Raw genomic sequence first — 12441 nt, 5'->3', positions numbered from 1 at the left:
TTTATAGTCTGTTGTTCTCTTCTACATGCAGTTTGTTTTAGCGTCCATCTCCTTTGCTAGACTGTAAGGTCCTTGAGATCAGGGATCATGCCTACCTTCTCTATTGTACTCTCCCGAGTACCTTGTACTGTGTTCTGCACATAGTAGGTGCTCAATAAATACTCTTGATGGATGGGTTGATCAATCTCTGGGTTTCCTGGTGTTTTTGAGTCATTAGGGAACCCAGCAAGAAGTAGCTCAGCAGTGGCAAGAGCTGTGCCACCAATCCACGACTTCCATAATAGCTGAGTCCCGTAAGATATTTTGAAATATCCCCATAGGGGCTTGTATTCGGGTTGGAAACATAAAGATTACACAGTAATAATTATGTCATTTGTTATGTACTTACTATGGGCTAAGCTTTGAGGAAAATGCAAGGTTATCAGATTGGACACAGTTCCCATCCTACGTGGGGCTCACAGTCTTATCTTATCCTCATTTTACAGATCAGGAAATTGAGGCCCAGAGAGGTTAAGGGACTCCCCCAAGGTCATACTGCAGGCTAGAGGTAGAGCTGCGGTGAGAATTTGGATCCCCTGTCTCCCAGACTAGTGCTCTTAACCACTAGACCATGCTGCCTCCCCTGTTAAACAAATTAAAATTGCCTAAAATAAGTAGTGTATTTGCTATCAGTAAAAAGGCCAATCAGGAATATGCGGATTCAGTAATATCAACAGTATGTAAGCACTCAATACAATTGAATGAATGAATATTTATTGCCTACTGTATACTAATCTCTATAATAGACATTTGGGGAGCATACAGCAAAAGCTTAAGATATAAGCCCTGCTCTGGAGCATCTTACACTCTCTGGAAAGTATTGCTGTATAGACTATGTAGAAACACAATATTTTGCTTTATTTGAAGCTATCACAGTTAGGTCTATTTGGCAATTAGTCTGTCCATTTTGATTCAAAATCACAGGGCAGCTACCTGCAGTACTCATTGATTATTAACGGGTCTAGGAGAAAGAAGTCAGGGTGTTTTTTTGTGGGGTTTTTTTTGGTCTTACAAAGTCCATAGCCATTTAAATTAAATTCATTTTTTGAAGAAAAGTCAAACAGGGCATCTGTCATTTCACAACTATACCACCTTTGAATCGTGGAGAGAATTGCTTTATTCAAGTGAGCTAAACCAATGCTAAATAGATTTTAAGATTTTTTTCCCCATTTCCTAAAATTAAAAATAAATCCAGTTGGCCCAATGGTGGTGATATTATCAATCTAAACTCATTCTTCAAATGACCCTAATTTCTTAACCAACTTAACTTTAAAGGCATTTTAGGTGGGTGAACTATTTCAGTAGTTAATTGGTAGTAACAAGATCAATCAATCAATCATGTTTATTGAGCGCTTATTATGTGCAGGGCACTGTGCTAAGTGATTGGGAGAGTACAACACAACAATATAACAATCACATTCCCTGCCCAAAATGAACTTACAGTCTAGATGGGGAAAATATTATATCTGTTGTGACCAGCTCTATAATTTTGGCTGTCTTGGGTTTTTGGAAATGCATATTAAGCATTCAGGTATTCTTGGAGCAAATACTATGAGAGCAGAGGGATGGGAATCAGAAGGACTTTGGTTCTGAGCCCAGTTCTGCCATTTGTCTGCTGTGTGACCTTGGGCAATTCACTTCACTTCTCTGTGCTTCAGTTACCTCATCTATAAAATGGTGATTCAGACTGTGAGTCCAATGTGGGACGGAGACTATGTCCAACTCAATTACCTTGGATCTACCCCAGCTCTTAGTATGGTGCTTGGCACATAGTAAGCACTTAACAGATAACACAATTATTATTATTATTATTATTATTATTACTAAATACATAGTGACTGATTGTGCAAGCTTTCACTCTGGGAAAACTCCCATTAAAGTCAAGACAAATTTTTACCAATTTACAGTTATCAGCACGGGACCTGTAGGAGACTGTTTGCATTTAATAGGAAAGTTATGCCTACAATTCCATTACAAGCCTCTGTCAGGGAGCTTATACTTGAGCTTGAAAACTTCGAATTGGAATCATGAAGAGCCATACAATGAAATCATTTCCGTACAAATAACTTTTAAAAATGTAGGTTGGCCATTTTAAACTCTCCCAAGTTAAAAGCAATGAAGTTGAGTGGCTCGTGGTCTCCTGTGCTGTTCTGTAACTTGCGTTTGAGGCTGCTTTTGGAAAGTGGAACTTTGCACATCATTATGGTGGGATGGGTTCTCAGCATAATTGAGATTCACGAAAAGAGCGAACATAATGTTAAGTTGGTGAAAGCTGCCCAGAACATTTATTCCGAATATATCCAGAGAAATTTCTTTGACAGATATGTGTGTATGTGGTCTTCACAGTTATACCATCAGTTAACAGTTCAGTCCTGTTCTGGGTTCAGGAGAAATAGGATGACACTAGCAGAAAGAGTGGGAATGAAGTTAGAAAGGCAAGTCACCGAGCCAAGGAAGAGAACGTGATGCCAGGGGATGGTAAAAATGAGAACAAATCACTATCAGCCTTCCCCTAAGACCTCCGTCCAATCTCCTATCATACCAAGGAAGAGAACGTGGGGCAGATAAGAATGACAGTATTTGTTAAGTATTAAGTATTAAGTATTTGTTTGTATATGTGTCAGGCATGTACCCTGGCCATGATATCTTCCTTCTGAATTTTAGCCTTTGGTGAGTTTGGCAAAATGGGGTGAATGGCCGGGAATGGTTCTACCAACTCCGCTATATTGTGCTCTCACAAGCACTTAAGTACAGTGCTCTGCACACAGTAAGTGCTCAATAAATACCATTAATTAATTAATTAATTGATTGATGTCCTAGTAATCTCTGCTCCAGCAGGTGGGACAAGGCATAGGACACCCCATGTCCCATCAGCCCCCAGGAGGGTCCATGACTGGCTCTTCCCAAGTCCTGGAGTAGTGAATAGATGGGAACGTTTTTTAAAAATATGTTTTCATTCCACAGAGGAAAGTATTTGGAGTTTATGCAAATAAAACACCTCATTAGGCGAATTATAAATATGTGCAATCTGCTAATGAACATTCACTGACAAAGCCAGTTCTTTTTATTGGTGAATCTGAAGCTTGAATTAGTGCTTAAAGTATATTAAACTATTTGAGTGCTTTTCTTTTTGGAGTAAAAGGAAATTACAAACTATCTAACCCGTCCTCAAGTTTAAAAGCACATTTATAAGCATTTAACTCACATCACTTTCCTCTTTTTTAACCACAGAGTGACAGCCTTAAATTTGAATTTCCTGACTTTTGCTAGTTTGTCACAACCTATTTTTTTAAACAGTGAGTTTAATTTCAGCAAAATTCCTAGCTATTTTTATTTAAACCCATCTTTGCAAAGAGCTTTCAATTGCTATTGGTGGCAGTTCACACCAACTGAACTTTTTCCTCAGCTTTTTTTTTTCATTGAATGTGTTGTGGGTTTTTTTCCTATGATTGTCCCAGTAACATAAGACTACGAAATGACAACTTTCTAGGTTGTGTATGATAGATTGGACGATGAGAGACGGTTTAGGGAATGGCTGATATCAATCAATCAATCAATCAATCAATCGTATTTATTGAGTGCTTACTGTGTGCAGAGCACAGTACTAAGTGCTTGGGAAGTACAAGTTGGCAACATATAGAGACAGTCCCTACCCAACAGTGGGCTCACAGTCTAAAAGATAGTGATTTGCTCTCATTTTCCCCATCCCTCAAATTGAGAACCATTGCAAAGAAGCATTGCTAGTGTTTAAGTCATTCCACAGAACCATCCGCCTACAAGTGCACTCTCTTACACCTGAAACCTGAAAGATGTGCCAGATATTCCCCCTCCCCTATTTGCATTTTCCTGGAGGACATTCTGATTCTCAGGTTGAAATTTGCACAGACAACTATAACGTGGAGGGCTTGTAGCTTGTATCTTCCCCAGTGCTTAGTACAGTGCCTGGCACATAGTTAACAAAAACCACTTTTTTTAAAGGCAGGTGGAGTGGGCAGACCTAATATTAGAGAGGATTGTGCCATGCAGGTATAATTAATTTTTTTTTAATCAGGGATCACTAGCTTTCTAGATGGTAAGCTTGTTACGGGCTGGAAACGTGTCTGCTAATTCTGTTGCGTTGTACTCTCCCAAGTGCTTAGTATAGAGCTCTACATATAGTAAGTGTGTGTCCTGAAGTCAGTGCATCAATCTGATTGGCAGATGGAATTTCAGGCTTTTTGAGCTCGGTTCTGAGACTCCACATTTTACTGCTGGCTTTCAGCGTCTCCGGACAGCGCCCAGAATACAGGCAGACTGGTGATGGACGTTACAAAAAGGCCAGGGCAGAGACACGGCACCCTGGCCAGACGCTGTAAATCTGCCAGGCTCCTGGGCCAACCAGGAGGTGCACATATGCGCACATCTGTCGTGGAGAAAGGGTCTTACTTTTTTAGTCTGCTGCTTGGTTCCAGAAAGTACTAGAATGATTATTATTTTTTTTTTTGGAAGTCATGACGAGAGTTGGAAATTTGGTTTTATTTGACGACGCTTGAGGCAAATAAACACACTGGAACAGAGTATTCCCTAGGCCAGTGAAATGGATTTGGTTTTGAGCAGCTTGGCACTTGCACCGATTAGTATTTATTGATCTGGAACTGATAGGTGGCTGGTGGAAGGACTTGCAATGATTCCAAAGAATAAGGGAACACAAAATCCTAAAGGTGTAATGTGAGAGGTAAATGATGTTATACAATCCTAGACATGTGCGTCTAGGAGAGGCATCCAACGCCATCTAATTTAACCCCCAGCCTTCAGGCAGCCTACATCTAAATGAGTAGGGAAATATGGGATGTCCTCTCAGCCCTCTTCAAATTCTCGTGTGGCTCAGGTATTTTTAAGAGAATGTCACTTTGACATTGAATGTGGACTTTCAGGATCTCAACAGACTTCCAGCGGGTTTATTTAACAAAAATAATGATGGCATTTGTTAAGCGCTTACTATGTGCAAAGCACTGTTCTAAATGCTGGGGAGGTTACAAGGTGATGAGGTGGTCCCACGGGGGGCTCACAGTCTTAATCCCCATTTTACGGATGAGGGAACTGAGGCACAGAGATGTTAAGTGACTTGCTCAAAGTCACACGGCTGACAATTGGCGGAGCCGGGGTTTGAACCCATGACCTCCAAACTCTTCCTTTCCTTACACCCTGCTTCCTTTCCCTCTTTTCAAACAAACATACCGAAGCATGAAAATACCTTTCACTATTTCCAAAAATTGCACGTAGCGAGTTTAAGAGTCTTGGTGCCTGAGGAGCCCCTGATTCAAATGCAGAGGCCTCAGTTTATCCCCATTTCCAGAAGCCACTGGGTGGAGCAGCTGGGGGAGGCGTATTAAGGCATCCCAGCCCAGCACCAAGAAAGGCAATCCATAGTCTGGCTGAAAATGTGAAGAAAGACTGGGTTTGGCATCAAACTTCCTTATGGGCAGCCTTGCCTTGCCTCGCTGTTCTTTTTCCACAAAGGGTCCAAGTATTTATTTAAAGTGCTTTAACAGGATATCCCAGTTAAAACTTTGACAGGTTGTTTACAGTTCGCTTCTGCCCAGGGGCAGCTAAAGACACGTTACAGGATAAGTGAGATGATTCTCTTGCCAGGAGAAGGATGTGCCGGTAGGATTATCGATGTAAAAATGAACCCAGGAGAGTGACATAGCTAGAACTCCATCGGGAGTTCATAAGCGAATAGGAATTCAACATATGAACACACATGTGGTCGTGCTCCAGGATTTTGATTGAGAGTTTTCATGCAAATGCAACAGCAACCTGCCATGAAAGGGGAAACTGAGATTATACAAGCATGTTTGTATCTATCGTAGGGTTGATAAATCAGTTAATCGTATTTATCGAGCGCTTACTGTGTGTAGAGTACTATACTTAAACACTTGGGAGAGTACAATGTAATAAGGTCGGTAATCCGTTCCCTGTCCACAAAGAGTTTACAGTCTACGGGTTCTAATCCCGGCTCTGCTACTTGTCTGCTTTGTGACCTTGAGCAAGTCACTTCACTTCTCTGGGCCTCAATTACCTCATCTGTAAAATGGGGCTTGAGACTGTGAGCCCCACATGGGACAGGGACTGTGCCCAACCCAATCTGTTTGTGTCCATCCCAGCGCTTAGTACAGTGCCTGGCACATAGTAAGCACTTAACAAATACCATAATAATAATAATCATTATTATTATTATTAGAAGGTTGGAAGGTTCCAAGCAGAGAAGTGACCATCATGCAGTCTCTAAGCCAGCCAAAAGTCCTACGAAATTCCTTAAAAGCAAGAGACGGGTGCCACCAGAGCTCCAGGTTAAAAATGAGGCCTGAAATAGGATAATAACAAGGCTATTGTCACCATCGCGTTTTAGCAGTGGGAGTAAAGTGTGTGTTTATCTTCCTTAAGAATAGACCTTCTGACCTCTTGTCTTCACCGCACTATTTTGTAGCACATTCATCTACCCCGGATAAACCTAATGATAGGTTGTAAAACTTTGATGATCAGTCAGTCAATGGTATTGAGCGCTCACCGTTAAAGAGCATGGAAGAGTGCAATTCAAGAGTCGGTGGACATCTTCCCTTCCCGTAAGGAGCTGAGAGTCTAAATTCTGCATGGTTGGAACTTTACCTCATATATTAGTTATCTCCTTGTGGACATGGAATGTATCGGCCAACTCTGTTATATCGCACTCTCCCAAGCACTTAGTATAGTGCTCTGCACGCAGTAAGCACTCAATATGAGTGATCGATGAGTCAGCTAGCTAATATTAGAGGGGTTTGATTCTGGTGTGATTTGATCTGATTTGGTTCTCTAGACTGTAAACTCCTTTTGGGCAGGGACTGTGTCTGCTAATTCTGTAGTATTGTACTCTTCCAAGCAGTTAGTACAGTGCTCTGCGCATAGTGAGCGCTCAAGAAATACCATTGCCTGACTGATTGGTAGAACTCACCTCCCTCGGTTCCCATCCCTACTGTACCCCCTTCCAACTCCCAGTTCATCCAAGGAGGATACGTAAGCTTAAGGATGAGTGATGCAGCTTGATTGTTCTGGCAGTTGTAGTATAGTAGTAGTAGTAGTAGTAGTAGTAGTAGTAGTAGTAGTAGTAGTAGTAGTAGTAGTAGTAGTATTTATTAAGCGCTTAAGTGGAGCACTCTACTGAGCTCTGGGAGAGAATACTTGGCTGAGAATTAGACATGGCCCCTATCCCTCGTGGGGCTCACAATCAGGAAGCAGCATGGCGTGACCTGCAGCATAGTGGATAGAGCATGGGCCTGAGAGCCAGGAGGTCATGGTTTCTAATCCCAGTTCCGCCACTTGTCTGCTGTGGGACCTTGGGTAAGTCACTTCACTTCTCTGTGCCTTAGTTACCTCATCTGTAAAGTGGGGATTGAGACTGTGCATCCCACATGGGACAGGGACTGTGTCCAACCTGATTTGCTTGTATCTACCCCAGTGCTTAGTACAGTGCCTCGCACATAGTAAGTGCTTAATAAATATGATTATTATTATTGTTATTAATTACTACTATTAATAATAATAAAGTAGGCGAGGGATTGGCAGCAGACACTTAGAGAGAGAGAGTTTGCATCTTCATGTGCCCAACCTGATTAGCTGGTTAGCTTGGCGGGCACCACCTGGGGAATCAGGCTGCTCTGTGCCACCCTCTCAACCCACTACATGTCTGCCAGAACCCAGGGTGGGCTGGATGACAGGGTGGCCTGCCCATCACAAGCCCCAATAATGTTTGGTGACCCTCAATGTTTTGTGCATCCCTTGCTGATTCCCTGGGGGAGAGAGCAGGGGAGGTGGAAATGGGCTTTTTGACAGGAATATTGCTTTTTAAAAAGAAAGCCCTCCCCACACAGACCCGGCTGCCACCGTCTTATCAAAGGGCTACTCAGGGCTCCCAGCCCGGCAGGCTGGCATACAGAGAAGGCGCCGTTCAACTTCTCATCCTCGCGGGCTTTGTTCCTTTACAAAGTGGCTTCTCGAGTCGGGCATCCAGGTCCGGAAGTGCATTGTGCCTGAGTCGGGAGACTCGGCAGGCCGTGCCAAGACTAGAGGAAAAGTTGTCTCGTTCGGGGGGAACTCGCACGCGTCTCGCGGCCCAAGCTGCCTGCCGGGCCCCCCGTCTGGCTGCAGATGCATTGTACTTTGTTGGAACTCCGTTCTTCTTCACAGGGAGGATTGTTAGCCCTGAGTTTTCCCTCCTCTGCAGCGACTTGAGTCGCTCTGGGGATTGGATGTTTTGAAATGCCAAGAAAAAGGGCTTAAATACTTACTGCCTCAATTAAGTCTTGGACCCGAAAAAGTTCATTTTAAAACAATCTTGTTTTTAAAGTCCGGGACTGGTTAAGCAGCCAGACTTTATGAATAATAGTTTCTCTGTTGTAACTTAGAAAGCCCCAGTGGTTAGCAGGAAAAAATAATTTCTGGGTTCGAAAACTTTTTTTCTAAGAAGTCGAAGAGCTGAACTCTCTCTCTGGGCTCACTGGCATAACTGTGGAGTTTTGATCTGCCCCAGAAATTCTTCCACGGGACAGATCGGACCCCCCATCTCAGTGGCCAGTCAGAGCGGTTCGACCATAAGGGAGCACTTAACAGGGCATGGGGTCGCTCTTTCGTTCCGTCGTTTTCTCTCATCCATTTTTGTAATGGAAGCCAGAGGAAAGGAAGGGGTTAGTCCAATTACTGACTACCGAGGAAAAGTAGGCTCTTGAAATGTGGAACATGGCCCAGGGAGCTAGCCAGAAACAGCTGGTCGCAGAATTCAGGGAGAAGCCCAACATCAACAGTAACACTCAAGAATAAGAGTGGGTTCTTTTGTAACAAAATGCTCATCGTAGGATGGGCTTAAGTCTGGTTTCCTTGGGTTATGAGCTTGTGAAAGAGAAGTCAGAACGGTTAGGACCTATGAAAATCCTGCAGAACGTCACTCTGCTATAGGAGAGAGACAGAGGGAGAGAAATAAAGTGAGAAAGCAGAGAGACCGAGAGAGAAAAGGAAACCTCTTTTAAATGAAATAATAGCCCACTTAAATGAAGGGTTGTTTGTTGTAGGATTTCCGTGGGGCAATGGGAATTAATTCATGAGTTGGTAGACTGTAAGCTCGCTGTGGGCAGGGAAAATGTCTATATTGTACTCTCTTATATTGTACTCTCCCAAGCACTTAGTACAGTGATCTGAGCAAATAGACTGTGAGCCCATTGTTGGGTAGTGACCGTCTCTATACGTTGCCGACTTGTACTTCCCAAACGGTACAGTGCTGTGCACGCAGTAACTTCTCAATAAATACGATCAAATGAACGAATGAAATACCATGGATCGTTAGATCCTGAGATGAGGCAGAGCCAAAGGACACAAATTTTTACTCAGATTCAGGAGGAGATTGCCCGATTTGCCGGCATCTCCCTGCCCTTCCTGCTTCTCGACAGGAAGGGTGACTCCTTGTGTGGCGCTCCACCACCAAACGTGGCACACGTCAGACTCCCATGCTGTGTTTCTCTTGGGCCCTGACCCTTTGGGGACAGTAAACATGCCTTGGCAATGGGAGGAACCGAGCACAGGGCCAGCTCTGCCATCTCCAGCCTCTCTGCGACACACAGTGTTCTTGGAAAATACATCTCGGTACAACATTTCCAGATATTTGTAGGGACTCCATGCCTCCAGAACAAATATACACGTGCTTCAGACCATTTTATTTACACTTGGGATGATACCCCGTCTCCTATCGGAGCAGGGATTAACCCAGGAGGCCACTTTATGTTTGTCGAGCTGGAGCAAGACGATCGGGAAGCCAGACCCGCAGCTCCAAGCTCTTCGGTGTGATTTGGCATCGAAGCCGAATGATTTTAAAAAAGGCCTCTCGCGATAGTAGTCTCTCACCCCATGCCACACCTACGTGCCGGCACAGTGGGGCTAATGGGTGACTTCGAGAGCACCCATAAATGCCGAGCAGGAAGAGATGGGAACCAGAGAGGGGTGTTGCAAGTTGGGAGGCGGGGGGTCAATAAAATGGAAAAGCACCGTGTGCCTAAAGGAGACTTCCCGGTAATGGGGCTGGGCAGCATTTTGAGTGCTACAGACCCCTCCACTTGTAGCTCGCAATTATGCCAGTTACACCCTTAGCCAAGAGGCTGTTGCTGGGAAAGGGTAGTTCGGCATGGTCCCGAGGATAGAGCAGGGGCCTGGGAATCAGGACCCGGGTTCCAATTCCAGCTCCGCCGCTTCTCTGCTGTGTGACTTTGGGCAAGTCACTTAACCTCACTGGGCCTCAGTTCCTTCATAATAATAATAATGATGGTATTTGTTAAGCCCTTACTATGTGCAAAGCACTGTTCTAAGCGCTGGGGAGGTTACAAGGTGATCAGGTTGCCCCACGGGGGGCTCACAGTTTTAATCCCCATTTTACAGATGAGGTAACTGAGGCTCAGAGAAGTTGACTTGCCCAAAGTCACACAGCTGACAGTTGGCGGAGCAGGGATTTGAACCCATGACCTCTGACTCCTAAACCCGTGCTGTTTCCACTGAGTCACGCTGCTTCTCCAGCTGTATAATGGGGATTAAGACTGTGAGCCTTATGTGGGACAGGGACTGTGTCCAACCTGAGGCATCTACCCCAGCACTTAGAACAGTGCCTGGCATATAGTAAGCGCTTCACAAATACCATTATTATTATTCTTCTTAAATTTAATTCCGGGGGAAAGTGGGCAGTGCTGTTTTAGTGAGTGTTGGGTAGGGACCGTCTCTATGTGTTGCTGATTTGTACTTCCCAAACGCTTAGTACAGTGTTCTGCACACAGTTAGCGTTCAATAAATACAATTGAATGAATGAGTAAATGAGTTTTCCTGAATTCCAGTAGGTGCTAAAGTTTCTCTCTTCTCCCCACCCAATCAAGGTGATTAGAAAGTTGACTAATGAGTTGTCCAAACCCTAAGCCCAACAACTCAGACCCAGCTGCCTCCAGACCTGATAAAATACAATTGTGTTTTGGCTTTTTTTTCCACTTAGGGCATCTGTTTTCTTTCCTGAGAGAAACTCTGATGTTTTTCTTCTTTTCTTAAAAAGCACAATACTTCTGGACATGTGTTTACACCCCCCCACCCCTTTCGGCTTCCTGCCATTTATAGTGGTTAAATGGTGGTGCGGTTGGGGGAGAACAAATCAATCAAAGGTGTACTGGTGACTGCTCAACGGCATGTGGCCCGCGACTTTCATGCCGCGTGCTTTATAGTCCCAACTCGGGCTGGAAGGCGGGGGCGGGCTCCAAAGTGTGTGATTCTTGATTTGCCCCAAAGAGGACAGACACTAAACCTCTCCTTTTTAATTTAGCATCTCAGCAATACCTGGGAAGCCGTGTCCTGTGGGAAGATAGAGGACCAGATGATCGTTTCCGACCAGGCCCGCAAATACATCAATGCATTCTCTACCCGGACTCTGGTCATGTAAAGGGTTCCGGACAAGCATTATGGTTTTCAAAACACTTCAAGTTGACTTGGAATTTACATTCCTCTACATGAAACTTTTCATGAATGGGAGAAGAGCATATTTTTGTTGTGGTACAACAGTTGGGAGCTGCACAAAGTGCATTTAAGTCACTGAGCATATTCTTGTTGGATTTCACCCAACTAAAAAGGATATTTTTTGTCTTGTTTTGTTTTGTTTTTGATAAATGGCACTTACCTAAATTATTAGGTACTGAATTGTAACCAGTCATTAAATGTCTTAATGCAGAATTTTTTTAAAAATAAACTGATTTTTCTGTATTTTTTGAGATCAAACAGACTTACACCAGTATTGTTTTCCTGTGACGAGTAGCGTGAAATTTTATATAAAAGAGCAGGTACTCAGACGTTCCTTTTCTAAATCACTGAGCAAAATGCAGTGGGATCAAGCGAATCAGCAAAAGCATTACTCTAAATGTTTAATACCCAGGGGAAACGAATCAAGATTTCAGATGCTCAAGATTGATAAAGTTTTGAAGTACTATTTGATTTTGTTACTGTATTAAACTGTTTTATGTGTGCATTTTGTTTTTGTTAGCTTGCTTTAAAAATTATTACTGTATGAAACATAGTTTTATGAGAACAAATTATATTTTTATTCAGTAATTTAATTTTGTAAATGCCAAATGGATAATGTGTTTTGCTGCTACGGACTTTAGCATGTAGACGTGCTGCTAGTTTTAAAGGGGCAGTAGGGCTTTATGAGGAGAGGAAACAAAACTTGGTGTTAGCTAATTGACTATGCACTAGCATTTCAGACTTATTGTATTTTTTTTATATAGAGAAACATACACTTTCCTTTTGTAAGCATAATTTTTGGAACACTTTTCCTGGGAGATTTTGTGTGTGTTTGGTTTTTCATTGGTTTGTAATAGC

The 12441-nt window shown here is 43.2% G+C and overlaps 1 protein-coding gene across 4 annotated transcripts in view; it reads left to right on the top strand.

The window, feature by feature from the left end:
- Window positions 1-12185, top strand: part of MYB (MYB proto-oncogene, transcription factor) — a 45624-nt gene extending 33439 nt beyond the window's left edge. For all 4 annotated transcript variants that reach the window (XM_038741424.1, XM_038741409.1, XM_038741417.1 and 1 more), the window contains one exon: window positions 11393-12185. In XM_038741424.1, the coding sequence (XP_038597352.1) occupies window positions 11393-11509 (117 nt within the window). In that variant the 3' untranslated portion in view covers window positions 11510-12185. The remainder of the gene's footprint in view (window positions 1-11392) is intronic.
- The last annotated feature ends 256 nt before the right edge of the window (window positions 12186-12441 follow it).

This window comes from Tachyglossus aculeatus, chromosome 2 (genome assembly GCF_015852505.1).
Source record: "Tachyglossus aculeatus isolate mTacAcu1 chromosome 2, mTacAcu1.pri, whole genome shotgun sequence".
NCBI lineage: Eukaryota > Metazoa > Chordata > Mammalia > Monotremata > Tachyglossidae > Tachyglossus > Tachyglossus aculeatus.
This window is presented reverse-complemented; position numbering and strand designations above follow the sequence as displayed.